This window comes from Netta rufina, assembly GCF_964035555.1.
Source record: "Netta rufina genome assembly, chromosome: 1".
NCBI lineage: Eukaryota > Metazoa > Chordata > Aves > Anseriformes > Anatidae > Netta > Netta rufina.
The window spans coordinates 171,069,558-171,088,197 of NC_140123.1; the positions used below are offsets into that span (position 1 = coordinate 171,069,558).

Sequence of the window (18,640 nt, forward strand, 5' to 3'; positions counted from 1 at the left end):
CCTGGCAAAAGGAGAAGCAGGAAGAAAAAAGGAGCAAAAAATATTGTTTTTTTTTATGATTCTGGGTCAGAGGAAAGATATTTAATGATAGAAGAGACATTCATAGTAACAGCTATATTGAATTATCCCAAGAGTTCCTCTAGCCCAGAGACCAGAGACATCTAGGGAAGAGTTTAAGAATGGGACAAATGCAGTGATATTTTCCTGGTATGTTCTCCAGGTGATCAGCAGACCTTGAGACAAAGATGACATCTTCCAGCTCAGTTAGCTACAGAAAGTGAGCCTACCTACAGAATCTGCTGTAGAGATTTTAACAGGATTGTACTCCTAAAGAATAAAACTTTTCAAAAGATATGTGTTTTGCAAGGTATAGAAACATTAAGGTTTTATCTGAATTTGAATGTTTGAATGAGATATGCATGATGGAAATTAGAATGGGAATCAAACAACAACCCCACCCCAGAGGATTTGCTTGAGGAGCCTGACTTAACCTTAAAAAAAAAAAAAAGAAAAGAAAAAAAAGGCACCATTTGCAGTTACTGTCCTTGGAGGTTAAGTTACACTTGAAAGCTTTGGAGAGGAAACTAGACACTGCTGTATTACACTGTACTAGCAAACTGCAGATTCATAGAAACAGGTGACTCAAAAGAGTCAAGTAGTCAAGTGCAAATCCCACATGGATAAGAAATATCACAAGGGAATGTAGTTAATAAAAACACACTTCCTTGATGCTATGTCCTATGGTTTTTCTGCTCATAGCTTTGGCACAGTTTTGTGTGAACTTCAAAAAGCAAAAGGTCTTTCTATAAAATAGGAAACTATCTATAAATGCCTCCAAAACCCCTTCACCTTTAGTCCTTTGTGACCAGGACTTTCAAAGTTCTCAGGAAGAGAATTGTGGAAAGCAGAGATGCACTGATTTCTCTTCCAGCCATGGCCTGACCACCTGAAGATATCTGTGATGTGATGCTATACAAAGGCTCTTTTGGAGGCAGATCAAAGCAGCGTAAGATAAGCCTTGCTGTTCACCGTGTGATTTGCCAGCTTTTCTGGGTGGGAACTTCAGGTCTAGCTCCTTACAGTGGCTCCTTGCAGTTCATTTCCTAGGACATATGTCTGAAACAAGTTGGGAGCCCATCTGCTTTCTGGAGTAGGTGTCATCATCTGTTGTTTTGGGGTACTTAGGAGCAAGACAGAAATTCTAGAAAGGACAGAGAGAGAAGCTCTGCAATGCACAGCATCTTCAAGCCATGTAACAAGGAGCTACAATTGCCCTGGGCAATGGTAATGGAGGATAAGCATCCCTAGATGCACATATCCCTGTCAAAGAGTCTTAGGCATAAGAAGAAGACATGTTCACGTGTAACAAAGACACTCTGTTTTAGTCTGCACTGAGTCTAGGTGTCTGACTCAACAGGCAAGCAAGAGAGAGGAAAGGGTGGAAAAACTGAGTAATTTGTTTTCGTTGTTGCCTTTTTATTTTATTCTTCAGATACGTGGTCATTCCTTTCCATTTTTCTTACTTCCATGTTGCAGGACACCTCCTTCTCTGGTGTAATCTTTCTTCACCACCCCTACCGACATCCCAGCTGTGCCTTGCAATAGCCTTTCTCCTCTCCTGTTTCAGGGGTGTTTCTGGCAGCTTGTTAATTAAGTAGAGTCCCTGTGCTGATAAATTTCCTTTTGGTGCCATTGTGAAATACTGAATAGCATCAGAAACTTCCTCTAAACTGAGCAAACAGTTGGATCCAAGTCAGAAAGCTTTCTATTGAGCCCAAGATGCCTATGAGCAAGAAAGAAAAGAGAGAGATTGTTTTCTGATGAAGTCACAGCAAACAGTTGACTTATGGCTTACTGCAGAAAGGAAGGGTAAAATGTAATGCAAAACGAGAGCTTATGTACCTATTCTTCCTCAAACTAAAAGCCACTCCATCCCTTCAGGGCTCCTCTGTCCTTTAATGACTTCCTTATTAATCTGTGTATTGTATTCTTGCCAGTCACATCTCATTTTGGACATCTCTGAGCATCTCAGTTTGGGAGACTGGTTCAGTTCTGTCTTTGTTAGAAACAACAACAACCAACAAAAAAAGTACAAGTATTTTCTAAGAAGGACCAAAATCTGCTTCAGGTTTCAGCTGAATCAGAGTAGTTATTCTGTGGGCAACTCAAGTTTTTGTTGCACTTAGCCCTCAGACTCCAGTTAGCAAAAGCCAGAAGCCAGCCTGTTGTGTGGGTTGCTTATTGCTCAAATGAGTCTGCTGTTTACAGAAAGGCACTTGTGTGTTGCGTGCCAAACGGAGGGAAGGACAAATTCCTGCTCCCTTCTTTACAAATGAATTTTTGGGAGCAGAAAACCCCAACACTTCTCCAGAAATTAAAATGCCAAAATATTGGGATGTTCCAAGTCAACTAATCTTTTTTTGTGTGTGTGTGTATGTTTTTGGTGTGTGTGTGTCTTTTAAGTAACATGTAACATATGATTTGAGTTAGGCCACATAATGTAAACATTGTTAAAATAGAAACTAAAAATCATAAAGTTTAATAAAAAATGTGAGCGTGAGGTCTTGTTGACACTGCTTGAAAAATTTTTTAACTTCATTTCACTTTCACTAAATCTAGCAAAATCCACCCAGAATGTTTCAGCCACCTTCCTTATGAAATATTATTCCATTTTTCCTGTCAGCTTTATACTCCACTTTTTGGGATCAAACTGGTCTTGTTTCATTCAGAACTGTTCTTTTATACATACATCATCTGATGTTGATTAATGGGACAGAAGGCAGTGCTCAAAATCATCCTGCCAACTCCCATTTTTTCTTTTTCTTTTTCTTTTTTTTTTTTTTACAAGTATAGAGCTCTTTGCTACCTTGCAGAGACTTTTTTTCTGTGTAGTTCTTCAGCTTTTCTGCTTGGAGGTTTGTAACTGGCAGACAAAGGGATTTTGCTTATCATCTTGGTTATATTTTTCCAGTTAGCTCTCATCAGCAGCAAACAGTACTCCAATTTCTTCTAAACTTTCTGCTCTTTGGTACTCTGGTCACAGACTAAAGCCTGATGTGGTAAATCAGGGTGGCCCAAAATCAGCTGCCACTGGAGCTGGATGCCACTCCTGGGACATCCACTCCCCACAGGCTATTATTGATGGTGATGGTTTTTGGCTGTCTTGATGCCGATGGGATGCTCTTTCCCCATAAATCCTCCTCCTTCCTCCCTCATCCCGCACAGCCTCCTGCGGCCACTGCTGTGTTGTCTGGATCTCTGGTATAAGCCACTAAAGGACATTGTGAAGATAAAGCTGGGGAGGCAGATTTCCTGTACTTCAGCCCTGAAGTCATGTTCTCTGGTAAGAACTTCCAGAAAATGAAGGAAAAGGAGGTTCTTGCCTGCTAGGGCAGTGTTCCTAGCCTCAAGAGCAGCTCACTGTTTCCTCCAAAGAAAATGGCAACAGCTTAGAGGGAGGCATCCCACAGACCAGTTGTCACAACTAAAGAGCTGTGTAAAACCCACAGCTCAAGCTGGAAACTTGGACTGGTTTAGAGACACGTTATGCCCAGGAAGGACAGGCAAGGGGCATCTTGCTGTCGTGTCTCAGCTCCCTTTGATAGCCCCAAGGATCTTCCAAACATCGGTGGAAGAAGGAGTCCATCCTGCCTGAGCTGAGAGCACCATCTGAAGGTAGCTAGGGACCTAAACTGACATCCTCTTCCCATCCTGAGGTGGCCTGAACTTAAATCAAGATGCCATGACACAGCTGCTGGCTTGCAACAATGCTGTATATGGTTTCAAAAGCTGAGAAGGGAGCCTGGGTATAAAACCCAGGCAACACATTCATATTGCAACACTTCTTCTGAGAGTCATGATTTCAGGGCTACATTGTACGAGGCATTCTCCACCCCAGTCCATCTCTGCATGGGAGTAGTGAGCAAAACAACATAAAGAATACATTTCATCTGTAATGATCTCCATCTGTGAAGGGCAGAGCTGGAAAATCGTGTAGCCACGTGTTCTGCCTAACAAGAGCAAGTGGGACTTACCCTCTGTTCTGTGATCCTGGATGGAGTTTAAAAGCTGGTGAATAGTCATGATTCACTTTAGCAATCCAATTTCCAATTAGTCCATCCATTGTGCTAGAAAAAGAGAAGGTAAAAGAAGGAATTCCTTTTCATTTCTACACACATGTGATGGCTCTTTTCATCATTGTCAAAATACCTTCATCAAAGCTTTCCATATCCTCCAACAGCACCTCAAAGCAGAACACACCTCTGAAAGAAAAATAGCTGTACTTCACTCGTTTGCCATTCACATAGTTCTAGTGACAGCAACGTCCCAGCGCATCCACCTTCTCTGAGCCTGTCACTGAAATAAACCAAGACTGAGTGATTTTAACTTTCAAGTAGTTCTGCAGTGATGTTATGTGTATAGTAATTCCCTCAAATGACTTTAATTTTACTGGAATGACTCAAGTGAGTGTAGAAATATAGTCTTAGATATGTACTTAGCTTCCTTCCAGCTTCTGGCTCTTACTTGAGAAAAGTTGCTTTTAAAAGGCAGGTCATTTATTTGCTGCTGTGAATTTGAATGATCACTGGTGTCTTCATTTTTGAGGACAGCACTATGTTTCACACCAAAACATAAGAAACTCTGCACTGAGTCTTCAAAGACATCCAGGTTCAAAGTAGGGGTAAGAACTTTGGGAAATGTTTTTTCTTTCTAATATCCAAATTTTAAACAAAAAAAAAAAAAAAACAAAACAAAACAAAAAAAAAAAACTTGAACTTTTCTTCATAGGTAAGAGAGATGTAAGACATCCATAAACAAGCTGGTTTTGGTTTAGTTTTGTGAAGAAAATTGAGGTAGTTTATCTTCTGGTATAGCTATACGTACCTGATACTAGCAGCTGAGCATCCAATTAAAAAAGATTTATTTTTTTTTGGCTGAGTCAATATCTAATTGTGAGAGCATGTAACATAGCAGAAAGACTAAAAAAAAAAAAAAAAAAAAAAAAAAAAAGTAACAAAAGAAAAGCAAAGTAGTATCTGGTCCATGGTAGAAGTGTAGATGTCAACATGGCCCTGTTCCTCTCCAGACGGTACATGCAGGTCACCACAGCGTGTTGGTACAGAGGTAAATCACAAAGCTCTTTCATGGTCTTCCCTAGAAAGCTGCAGACACACCACAAACTTTGAGAAAGTAATTCAAAATATATATGAAAATTAAAAATATATATGAAATGGAAAGCTGGACAAGCAACAGAACATCCATGTTGGATACTGCACTACACAAGTTTTTACCAGCTTTGGAAAATGCTGTTAAACCACTTAGGCATGACAGGAGGGAATGAAAGGAGGAAGGAAATGAAAATTACTTATTTTGCTGCTTTTAAATAAATGCTAAGTGGAAGTAACCCACATGGCCTCCTTCCAGCCCCTCACGGCACCAGGGAGGCTGGGGCAGGCCTGGCCCCATGGCACGGGTCGGCCCTCAGCCTCCTGCCCAGCCTCGTGTGGTGACACTGTGACATGAGGTACATGGGTGTCCTTAAAGGAAAAAATCTGCATACTCAAAATATTGGCTAGAAAAGGATGTCTTCTGGTATTCCCTCTCTTACCCACCTGTGCTCTTTTTCCCAATTACCATCTCAGCACCTGCAGCCACTTCAGCTCAGCCTGACCAAAGCACAGCCAGTCTTTTCCTTGGTCAGAGTTGCCCAGATCTCATTTTTTTACTCACTGAAATGGAGAGCAGGTTGGGAAATGACACAGGAGACCTATTAGGGGTTATCCTTAACATAGGATGCATATTTAAATTATGGCATTGATATCTTTCAAGCTTTCTTTCATTAATCTGCGTAACTCCCATGTTGAGATTATTCCGCACAGAGGAGTTCTGTGTTCTTTTTATATAATGTGTGTGTATATATATATAATGTGTATTATAATATATATATGTAATGCACAATGTAAAATCTAAACAAAAGCAGGTGCTGGGGCTCACATTTCCCTCTGTCACCTGCTTCTGGTTGGCAGCCTTTCCAGTGGATGCACAGACCCCTTTATCTCTACTTTTTTAAACAATAACACTGCTGCCTGCAATTTTAGAAGAGGTCAATGTCTTCCACCCCTTTCACCCTTATGAACCCACAGCCCAGAGGATGAAACCCGTTCACCCTGTACACAGGGCACACAGCCGTGTCCTCATGTCCTGGACCTTGGCTGTGAGTCTTCAGTGGTGCCACCACAATAAGACACAGAGAAAATACCCCCTTGTGCCCCCAAATAGACAACACTCAAAAGTTAAGACGCTGCTTATCAGGATGGGAACTGCTCGGGCTCAAGGGCACTGATCATGGACATCCCTGAGGTATATGAGGGAAAAAATAAAAGTAATGTTGGAAATGCTTCTCTCATTTTGCTAGGAAGTTGGTGCACACGTGGACCTGAGAAAGTGATAATTGCTGAGGACAGAACTGCAGGTGGACAGAGGGGGCAAGTAATTCTTCAAGGCAGAGGATCCACAGGTGAGAGACCTGAACACAGAGGCTTGGAAATCACTCAGAGGTTGAAAGAGTAAGGCCTTCAGGGTAGGGCAGTGAGTAATTGAGAAGGGCTACTATTAGTTTAGCTAAGTTTTGTTTTTACAGAAATTTAACAACAACACTTTTTTTTAACCATTAGGGTTGAACAGCTTCACACCAGCAATTATGATAGAAATAACCCCGAGACAGGACCACAGCTGATTCATCACTGACTGTGTCTGATCGTTATTGCTGACCCACTCTTAGGACAAAGTAAATTTATACGAGGCGCACAGTGAACTTGGCAAGCTTCCTTCACCTGCCTGCCACCTGAATTGTGTTTGCCAGCTCCTTCCCCAGAGATAAAATGCGTTTTACCACTAACTGAGAAGCCTTTTTTGGTGTTTTACTGTATTGCTGTAGACATTTTTTCAAAAGACACACTGCTAGGCCGTCTGTACTTTGGGTTCGGTCAATGTGAGGAGCCCAACAGAGCAGTGAGAAAACAAGGGTGGATGACTGGGTAACTGCTTCACACCTGATCAAGGATTAAAAATAAATTGTAAACACTAAGCTGTGTGTAGTGCCCTTCCTCGGAACTGTAGTTTAGCCACATGGCAGGCTTCGTGTGGAGCAACAGTGGCATCTAGTGACCACAACTAGATTACCGTGAATTTGTATGAACACGGAAAGCCATGGCATGGACCAAGGGCAGGGGAGAGGTACAGCATGGACTGGGGAACGTGTCAGCCAACAGCACCGGGTCTCCGGTCCCTCTGCCAAACAGACGATGGCCTGTCTGCTCCCTCGGGAGAAGGGCCTCTTCTCCTAGAGTGCTGGGGGCCAGACAGCAGGCAGCCTTGTTGCAACTGGGTGAAAAGTTTACTAGTACAGGGAAAACTGTGAAAAAAAAATATAAATAAATAAATAAATAAATAAATCTACATATACAGTAATCTGGAGTTCAGAAGGGCACCATGTCTAATGTGACGGGCTGGTAGTGCGAGAACGACTAGAAGATGATCAACTTTACACCTGTATTTTGATGCAGATAAAATAGAGCCATGAAGCTCCATTCAGGGGAAAAAAAAAAAAAAAAAAAAAAAAAAACAAAGAGCAAGCAAGCAAACAAACAAACAAACAAAAAACTTTCAGGTAAAAATGTCATTAGGAGGGTGAAGAAAACTGCAATTATAGATCCCAGTCATGAAACAATTAAACAGTTGTAAGATTTCTAGCAGCACTTTCAGTGTCTGGAGCTCCAAGCTAGCTCTTCATGCAGCTCTGCTCTCGTTGAACAAGTGTGGTTGGTTGCAGGCACGCTATGAATCAATGGTCTGTGAACATTTTAACATTGCACTTCTGTACCTGTGCTGAATGGCTGCTAGAGACCTAGAGACCTCTCCTTCTTTTCTACGAATAAGCCAGCTTGTTGCTGACCAAACTTCTCCACTTCCGTGGTGTATCTGCTCTCACTGTCTCCTGCCTTTGAGTCTTGACCCGTGTTCACACCTGTGTGTCACTTGGAAATGCCAAGGGACCCATTAGGAAGAGAAAGCAACGTGTGCACACACGCAGCAGAGAAACCATTACTGACAGAGAGAGATTACTGACAGAGATTGATATAAAACCCAGGAGTGGAGAGCTGGGTAGACCTACACAGAGGCACCACCTCGCTACCACAGCGTCTGTGGCTCCCCTCCAGGCACCGTCACACGCGGGTGATGCAGTCTCCTGGCCTGCGATGTCTGACCAAGCCAGAGGCCCCTCCAGCCAGAGGTCTGAACTGTTGGTGGCACTGGAAGCACCACAAAGGTTCGTCGTCTCCTCTACAGATAATTCAGAGCTTTATGCCCGATGAATTTCACTTACCTTTCAGTTGCAAGCAGGAAAGAGATGGGGGTGTGTCCGTAGCCTTTCTCAGGAATGCTGTCTGAATCTCACGCGAGTAATTTTCACAAGACTGATAACTTTAGTTTAGGGAGCATGTACATCTTAGAGCTTACATGGGAGTACTTTGCAGCAAAAAGATTATTAAAAAGGTGGTGTTAAAACAAACAAACAAACAAAAAGCCTAATTAAGTTCATAGTGACAGCAGCTGGCACCGTGTAGTGCCAGAATCAGATGGCTGGAGGCTGAGAAGCTGCCCCACGGGAAGGCTGCCTCTGGATGCACCCTGGGCTACAACGGGGGCAGACACCACCATGGGATCAGCTCCTCGCTGACCACAGGCAAAGACTGTAACAACTCTGAACACACGAAGCAGGGAGCAGCACGCAGCTGATCTGATCCTTTGATTTGTTGCTTATAAACAACCCCAAAAGAAGCACAGGCATGGAGCTTGCTTTCCCTCAAGCCTTCCTACACCTTTTTATGCTCTCAGCCCCTTCACAAGCATTGCCTCCCCCACCGCTGCCAGCACCGCCTGTCCTCCCTGCTTATTTGTGGCGAGCCGATGTGGTTTGATATGGTTTTATCAGAGGAAGGCTTGGAAACATTTGTGGTTCTTCTTAAATGCGTGGTAACTGCTGCACACTGGTTTTAGGATTAAGCAGAGCAGTAACAGCATTTTGCAGGCTGGGGTGCCTGGGCCAGCCCCTGGTCTAGTCCGAAATGATCTCACACTGCCAACAAAATGTGCAAAAGTGGAGCAAAAAAAGCAACAAGGACAGCGAGGATGAATTTTTGTCTCCTCATGCCTCAGCATAGTTGATGTCAGGTGATGATTTTGGCTCTGCAGGTGTGCTTGCTCGGTGGATGGGCACCAAGTGACACATTGCAGGGAGGTCAAGGAAACTACAGTGGTGAAACCACCCACCTTCTTTCTGTACAATTTTACAAGGCTTAAAATACACAACAAAAACATTAAAAGATTCTCTTAAAATCTGGAACTTGAACCTGAATTGGAAATAGCAGGATAAAGAGATGCATTTTATTTTTAAAGTAATTTTCTGTTACCTTTCTAGCAACGTAAAATACTGAAGGGATTCTAGCAGGATTTTTAAGTACACAAAACTAAATTTTCTCTAGCTGCATTTGTGGATTTGTGCAACTGTTTTCTGCCTGCAATTCTGAAAAACTGATTTCTACCATCTACCATTTCTACTCTAAAAACAAAGACAATTTTGAATAATATCAGAGTAGTTTCAGACCTGTTTCCATTTGCACAACTCTAAGTACCATCAAAACCAAATCAAATGCCCATCCATTCAGACCTTCCATTTGATGACGCAAAAGAGAGTTCTCAGAAATAAAAGTCAATCTGACCTTAATAGAACAGTTTCTCATAAAAGGACTCAATAAATTAAAAAAAAAAATAAAACAAAATAGAAAGGTGTTTCAGTTGCATGGAAGAAAGCAATGAGGCTTCATTGAGGAAAACTGCCTCAAGAAAATCAAAACCCAGAGCTTTGTGTGGTAGAGACTCCCACTACCATGTTCCCAATGTCCTTGATGCTGCAAAGCCACCCTTACATCTGCAGCCACAGACCCCACTTGATGAAGGGAATCTTTAGAGAAAAATAATTGGAGTCTTCTCTGTAGGTTGCTGGCTGTCTGGACCTATCCTTCACGTTTCTCCTCAGTACCAAGCAACTAAAATGATTTTGCTGTCTGTTCAGCAGATACATTTCAGGTAGATCAAACCTCCTTTGCAGTTCCAAGCAACTCAGTAGTGCTAGTGATGGGAAACAAGAAAACTGAAAGCCATTTCAGAGAAAGTTTGGTGCTATTTGCAGCAGGAAATTAACGCAGAGTTGCTGTGATTCCTTCGCCTCGATCCTAACAGTCCAAGTGCAGTACAGGCCCCTCAGAGCACACTCATCAATTATTGATCAGATCTGAATCAATATTTTATTGGCATTTCTTCTCCCACAATCATTATCTGTGCAAAGCTTGCTAGTTTTCCATTACCTAATCACATCTTAATGTGCTGAAAATCCATGCATGTACTTGTGACGTTTCAGCAGTTTTTTCAGCATGACAATCCTTTTATTTTTACTAGTCCCACATACAGCTGCATGATATGCTAAAGCTAGGTAAAAACTGGGAAAATGATTCACAGTAAAATTTTGAAAAGAAGTGCATTTCTTTTAAATCAAGGCAGAAACAATTCTCATACAGTCCATGGTCAGTGACTAAATTCTACATTATTTTAAATTGACTTAGTGCTACAAATAATCATTAGCAACAATACTACTTAACCTGAAAATAAGGCAGGGGCAAAATCTGATCTACAACTGTTTTAAATTTATAGTGTTCATACTTGTACATTACGTCATATGCATACACCTGTATAAAATACAACAGTGAAATAAAATCATCCGCACAACAATAAACAGGGTATATTGTACAGCTAAAACTGATAGCACATCCTAGAGATCATGGGATACATTAATAAATAGACAGTGATATATTAATTTGCAAATTTAACAAACAATTTTAACTGAGGAAGATATTACATACAATGGGGTCGATTCATCTTCACTGCCTTTACACCAGTTTCAAGTCAGGGCAGCTTCAAGTCACGAGAAACTCGGAAGTGAAAAGGTCATGAATCACAGTTAATGCATACAGCATGGCAGAGCTGTAGTATTTTAAGAGCAACCTGATTTTTTTTTTTTGGAGTCAGAATGCTTGATTTTGCAACCCTGAAGCTGAATTATCCAGTTAGCTTCTCTGCCTGCTTAATACGTATGTATCTGTCACTTGTCTCACAGTATTCACCAGCTTTACAAGACTTTAGTGGGGGACACATCCAAAATCTAGGCTTCTGAGGAAACGTTGTAAGAAACTGGCAAAAGGGACTGACTTGGAAGTAAACACTCAGCTTATAATTTAGCCGTTTTTGTTTCACAACGAACCAGAAGCATGCCAAGGAACCCCATGACAGCCCAACGTGTCCAGTCCACTAACGTCGTGGCTGATGTGCTGGGTTTTAATGAGAAGTGGCACCCTAAGCATCTAATCGCTCTATTTATAGAATTTAAACTCCTAAACTACTTTGGAACATTCGTATATTTTACCTACTGCTAAGCAGGCAAATACATTTTAATTACAAAACTGGTTGCAAACTAGGTAGTATTTTTTACATACATTAAAGCCAAGATGTGTCACAATATTCAGTACAACTGTATGTCTAGTTAATTGTTCCTTATGCCTAATTTTGCAGTGCTGCAATGCCCCAGCAGTTGTATGTAACAGAAAAGGAGCAAACCAGTGTTGTGGATGGGCTCATGCCTGTTATTCTCACACTCACTGATCACAATTATATGAAAAACACTATCAGCAGAGGACTGCCACGGGAAGAGAAGCGTGACATGCTGTTGGAGGATGCCTGAAGCCAGATGGCCCAGTATAAATAAGTGGCAATGCTTGACACCGAAAGTGATACTGTAGATTGCTAGGGCTGCTTGTGCTTTTGTTAGTTGTGGCTTCTCCAGCTACTCATGGAGCATAATAACGAGGTCTAACAGGGAGGCTGCGTAACAGTCATAAAAACTGCTTTATGGTTTTGCTGCACCAGGCAGACAATTTGTCCTTACAGCCTTGAAAGAGGCAGGAGGAAGCCACGGGGGCCTACAGGGTTAAAGGCAGCTGGTGATTTCATGCCTGGATTAGATTTAAAGAAACAGTATGCTTCACACTGCAAATCAAGGTTTATTTTACCACAGAACCATCAGAATTGACAATAGGGCACCAAAGTGCATCTTCACTAATCTATCCCATGGCAACACGGGAGCACAATTTTCAAAGACACATATTTATACATCTGGTAACCACTTTTGTCCTCGTTACTTAAAGATCAGAAACTCTTTGGGACTCACATACACACAAACATAATAAAATAAAATAAAATAAAATAAAAATACATTTTTCCCTGTCAGAAATGGAAAGTGCCATGTGGTACATCATCGTTTCTTGGTCCCACTGTTGCCACTCGCTGCTGACTTACTGAAACTTCTACTCATCTGTGGGAAGTGTACGGTTGGCGTTCTCTCGGTGGGGCCGTACAGCCCTAAATTCCTGGCTGTAGCTGACTTCCGAAGAGGCTTGACACTGGGGAAAGGATTGAAGACTTGTGGCTTTGGGATCCCAGGCTGGGGGGATTTCGCCAGGTGCCCACTGTCACTGGACAAACTACTCGACTCAGATAAACGTGGCTGGCAGGACTGACTGGGTGTTGACTCAGCATCAGTTTTGTTATCTGAGACGAGTTCCAGTGCTTCCAGTTTTAGCTGAACCACTGACACGTCTGTAGTGCTGTCTGTAGAGATGGGGTCAGCAGGCTGCTGTTGGTCAGCTTTTCGCGTAGTCCTGTCATCCAAACCACCTCCTTCTTCTCCAAAATCAGAGCGTTTGGAAGTCTCCTCCTTGGCACCAGGACTGTTTGTTTTACAGCTCTCGCTCTGCTCATCTATTAGTCCTACGGTATCCCCATGCCCCTGCTGGTCTTTAGCTCTGGCAATATTCTTTCGATGAACTCGTATGTGAGTGCGCCACGGAGAGTTCAGTTTTGATTTAAGATCTTCTTGGGGAATGGGAGACATCTTCCCTGGAGCATGGCTTGGGATGTGGATAACAGCATTCTTGAGAGACCTGTTATTTGATTTCATCTTCTTTCCTAAGAGGAGGTGGTTTATCACCGGGGAGTGGTTTACCTGAGAAGGGAGGAGGCTGGTAACTGGCCCTTCGTCTGAAATAAAGAGTTTAAAAGAAACACGGTATCGTTAACATCAGAACAAATTAATGTTCAAAGGATCCGCCAGCAAAGAATTCGAAACCTTTCTTGAGGTATAGCAGAGATTTGTAGGACTGACTTCTAGTAAAACCACTGAATTCCTCTTACATCTTGGAGTTGAACACAAAGCTAAAAGTGCTGCGGTAAAGATTTCCCATCTTCCCTCCCTGCTTCTAAACTATGGCTGAGTCCTGAGCCAGAAAAATAAATCAATAAATAGACTGTAACAAATGCAGCTCCTCCATTTTTGGAATTGCACTGTAGCTGGAAGTTTAACATTAACATTGGCTTCTGATGTCTGTCCCCCTCCTTCATTTCTCTTCCAGCTGTAAGAGGCAATTCAGTCCCTATACAACGTTAGGCACATAAGCCCCTCCTTGTGTGTGAGGCCTGTGTGACTGGAGAATGAAGCAGTATATTGTTAATAGATAAAACCACACCAACTTATTTCTGTTAGGTTCTCTAATTAAACCACTGCAGTAAATCCAGGATTAGGTAATTAGGTGAGAGTTTGATTAAACCACAAAACCAGCCCTGAATCATGATTAGTAAAATTAGAATGGTTTTTGAATTATTGTTTTTTTGGCAGTCCTTGGGAATCAACATCTTACTGTTTGCACTGTTTCTGCATGGCTGCTGCCTTTGTTCAAAGCAAGAACCTTGCCACTATTGAAAAAAAATAAATAAATAAAAATAAACTTCTTGCAAACGATTGCACACCCATTAAAAACCTTCAGCTGCTCTGTTCAGGCTAACCTCCACGTCCTTGAGTACCAACTGGGGAAGCAGACTCAGAACACAGATGGCTACGTAACAGGCTGATGTCTGGTCCAATTTCCAGAGCAGCATCGTTAGGGCTAGGTACACTGTCAGCCACAGTGAAACACTTGGGCCAGTTCCTCAGCTGCGCAACCTGCCATGCCCTGGTGAACTCGGGGGAGGTAGGATGCTATGTAACAGCTAGGAATCTGCCTGCCCCTTGATCCAAAGTGTACTCATTTCTTCATTTCACTTTTTTTCAGTGCATCAGCATGTCAACTCCAAGAATGCCAAAGTTTTAAACTTGTGAAGCAGAGAGAGCAAGACAAGGCACCCAGACAGCAAAGACACTATTAAATACCATTGCTCAGCTGGTCCCTGGGACCTAAAAATATCCCAGGGTCGTCATCTTCAGATCCTGACAAGAGAAAAAACAACATCACTGTTTCATTTACAATTTGTGTCCACGAAGTTGTACCCACTCTACTAGTACGGTGTTACACATTGCATCAACCTCTCATTTTCTCTGTTTGGTTTAAAGTAAAATAAGCGTATTTGCCTTGTCTCCTGATGAGGTTTGCAATAAATCAGCAAATGAAACACGTCTTGATATGTTACCTGCTCTAATATACACGTGGTGAGCCTGCTGTTGCTGTTTCTTCTTTATCCTGGAGTATTGCTTTTTTAGTGCATTAATATCAGTGGTCATGCGCTCCATCATCATGCTGTTAAAGGCAGCATGATACTCGCTGCGGCAAGAGTCTATTGCTCCTGGACTGAGCTCTGCGATGTTGCTGGAGCCCAGGCTTTGTTCTTCATTCTGGTCTGCACAGAGCAGGAATAAAGCACAGATGAGGAGTTAATTGGCATACTGAAGAATACTGCAGATTATCTGCAAGGCAAGACTATGTCTGGTTCCTATTGTCTTATGTAACTGTAGTCTTTAATTAAAGCTAGGATAATACAGTTTTTTCACAAAGCTTCAGTATTTATAAGTATTACATTTCCAGAACTACTGCTTAAAAATAGAAAAGGTTGGGAAGGGGGAGAGGGTACACATTTCAAGAGTACATCAATTAACACAGCAATGGAAAGCTATCATCAGTTTTTTAATTACCCTAAAGTACACCAAACCATCAGTGAAGTAATTCAAAAAATGGTTATTAAAAATGCTCTGTTGATCAAAGATGAGGCTAGCAATGCAAGTTATAAAACACATTACAGGCAAGAAGGCAGGAGGTTAATCAACTGACCTAAGGGATAGTAGCAAGAGGCATCAAGAAACAGTTACAGCGCCCCAGGGAATAAGCTGCCAGTAGCAAGAGAAGGGATAGATACAGAGCAGCAGAGCAGTCAGGCAACTTCAGAGCCTTTCTGATGAACAGCCACAGAGCAACAGAAGCAGTGCAATTTATTTTCACAGCTGTTTCTGATGCATCACTAAACTGGCACTCCAGGGTCAAGGGGATAATTCTTTTCCGAGGGATGTTTGTCTCGGGCTTAGTTTGCAATAGAAATGTGATGTTCTGACTAAGTGCTAGCTTGAAGCAGCAGGCAGAGACTTACAGTCCCTCAGGAAGGAAAAAACAAAAATCAGGAGGACGATCCCAGCACAAAGGTCTCAACAAAACCAAGCCACAAGACCGATGATGTGTAATCAGGTAACAGTGACTGCTACATCAGTCTGCTTCCCCTTCTACTCATCCACTTTTAAAAAACAAACGAACGGAAATAATCAAACAACTGCTATAGCCTCTCCCAGGGCATCCTAAAATCACCACTGATCATCATTTCATAAAGGCCACTGCGAGATGCTCTGCTCTTCTCATATGCATCAGATTTTTTTCTCCTGTGAGCATTTGCACAGTTGAACATGTAATTCTGTCAGAAGTTTAATTTCAATGGAAGGATTTGAAGAAATGGTAGTAACATTTTGTCAGAACACCCTACACCATACCCCCGCCCTTTTTTTTTTTTTTTTTTTAATGTGAATATACCTGAAATATACAACAGTTTGAAGGTTTTCCCAATAGGTTAGTGAAACTATCCGCAGAATTTACCCCTCACTGAAATGTTCCAATACTATACATGCTAATAAAGGTCAAGATTATTTATTGAAAGTATAGTCTTCAGAAGATGCTGATTACCTAATAGCTCTCTAGGAAATAAGCATGGATTTAGGGTAGGCTTCCTTTTCACATATTCACTTCTTCTTTTTGTGTGTGTAGCCAACACCATAGTGGTTTTTGTTTTTAAACATTATTGTAGCAAAATTCATACCCCATGCTATTATTGATAGCATGCATGCAGCCTTCAAAATCGACTCTGACTTCCTCAAGGACTGCAGAGCCAATATCTGCTGTAATCCCTATGTGAATTCAAAATCCAATTTGCATATCAGCTTTCATAGCTGAATGTACAAATGATTCCTCAAGGTCACACAGATGTAACTACATTTTTCAAAAGTAACTGAAATTCTTTTACCTTTCATCTGTTTCTGGTACTTTTGGAGCTCTGGTGCCAAAAACCCACTTAATGGTCCAAGACAGCCAATTGCATTGACAATTGAGTCTTCATCATCTAGGTCGTTCTCCTCGTCGCTGTCTCTGGTTCTGCCTAGCCTTCTGTCAAATGAGAACGTAAGGGAAAAAATAAAGAGGCATTCTTGCATATGAAACATCTCTACAAAACATCTTTATCTTCTTCAGGTGCATATAAGGGAAGACACTACCTGTCATATCACTATCCTGTAGGGTAAACAATGATCCTATATGCAGTAAGAAGCATTTGAAACTCACCCTGAAAGTGAAGTTGACTTTACTGCTGCAGGGAAAGGAGTAATGTTGTACGTGTATTTCTCCCTTAATTCTGCCAGTTGTGGAAAGGGAAACTGAGCCATGGTATAAACAGTCTAGGGGAAAAAAAAAAAAAAAAAAAAAAAAAAACAGGTTTTAAAATTGTCCCTCTAACCAACAGTCCCACAAAACATTTCTCCCTGAACAGACTTTCAGTCTTGCCATAAGAAAATGTAAACGGTCTAGTTCTGCGATTCAGTCGATGCTTCCTGTAAGAAAAATAAAGACTGGCTCAACAGAAAAATACAAGGTTCATAGTTTTAAAAGTATGTAAGATAATATGAGAGGTTGCACCCTTTCCAGCTACTGTACCTATTTAATAATCACTACCAGTCCTCTCCTTGCCAGCACATATGCATCGCTGAGGCTTTAGGCATCTTCCTACATTTCTGCTCAAGTATTCAACAGGCATTGACAATCCTCATCGTTTGGGAATTGTTAACAGATCCCTTACATCACCTGAGTCACAGTCAAACAGGAAGGACCCAAAATTATGCAGCTAACAGACAGTTTTTATTTATTTTTTAATTGTGAGAGAAGAGACTTGTCCTACCATGGACCAAAAAAAGTCTCTGCACCGCTCTGAATGCAACATTGCAGTGCTAGAACTTCAAAGAAGAAGCCCTAATACTATTTTATTGATTTCAATACCCAGAGTTAACAAGATAAATAATAGCAAATGTACTTGCTTTCCGTATTAATTTTGCTTTAATTCATTCTGCAATAAAAGAATGCGTGTCACCAGCCAACCTGGCATAAAAATACGTAATATTCATTGCAGAGTCATTGCTGATTTGTTCTTACCTATTTTAGTAGCCCTTTTTCCCCCTACTTTTGCACTGAAAAAAAAAATAAATCTGAAACATCATTACTCAGAGCTGCTTTGAAAAATCAAGCTTTTTTGAAAATTAAAGGTCTCCTGAAAGGCAGCAGCATAAAAAAAAAAAAATCTCATTAGCTATGAAAGGACATCTTCGTTTCTTTTTCTGTCCCATTAAGTCAGTGACATTTTCATGTGAAGGCAAATAGCTTCAATTAAGATGAAAGGAAATTTTGAACAATTTCTATTTAATTCATTCATGAACAGTGCTTTGTGCTAAATCCAGTGAGATTCAGGGCTGGACCTTTCCTGATAGGAAAAAAATAATACATATATACATTTCTCCAGTGGCAATGATGTAAGCAATGAGGGGCAGGAAGAGTGTTCCTGGCTGGATCAGGCACAAGGCAATGGTGCAGCTTGACAGGCTTCTGCATGAAAAGAATTTTTTGGTTTGAGCTCTGAAAAAACGAAGGCAAGGAGAGCACCTTCCAAAACCCTGAGCAGGAATTGAGAGGCTAACTGAGAGGCTTTGCCACTCCACACAACTGCACTGCTACTGTGAAAGATAAATATCCTCTAGGGCCCAAACAGTGATACGCCGGCAGTCTACCAGACGAAGGAATTTTATGATCTGGAGAAAGCCCTACCTCCGGCCCAACGTGCCTGGCTGTTCGTTTGATCTCCATCGCGCTTTCCTGTGTTTTTCCCCATATGTCTCCACTCCCTCCCTTCACAGAGAAGGAGGTGCGTCTGGAATTTATTTCTAGTTTTTATGTCAACAGCCTTTTCAGGTAACTTTTTCCATATGCCCGTTACGCTTTACGCAAAACAGTCAGCTTGAGTCCTCCATTTACTCCTCGCACCTACTGGTTTAGATTATGCTTCCAGCTTTTGCGTGTCTCTAATCTGCATCTTTTCCAGATCCTGGGCAATCTCTTTTATTTGTCCA

General features: G+C 41.6%; 1 protein-coding gene across 2 annotated transcripts in view; it reads right to left on the reverse strand.

Moving 5' to 3' along the window:
• Positions 1-10,644: 10,644 nt before the first annotated feature.
• The window catches only part of TBC1D30 (TBC1 domain family member 30), a gene marked incomplete at its 5' end in the record, with an annotated part of 48,899 nt that continues 40,903 nt past the window's right edge, over positions 10,645-18,640 (reverse strand). For both annotated transcript variants that reach the window (XM_084306174.1, XM_084306173.1), the window contains 5 exons: positions 10,645-13,209; positions 14,375-14,431; positions 14,632-14,838; positions 16,498-16,637; positions 16,812-16,924. In XM_084306174.1, coding sequence (XP_084162300.1) covers positions 12,425-13,209; positions 14,375-14,431; positions 14,632-14,838; positions 16,498-16,637; positions 16,812-16,924 — 1,302 coding nt within the window. In that variant the 3' untranslated portion in view covers positions 10,645-12,424. The remainder of the gene's footprint in view (positions 13,210-14,374; positions 14,432-14,631; positions 14,839-16,497; positions 16,638-16,811; positions 16,925-18,640) is intronic.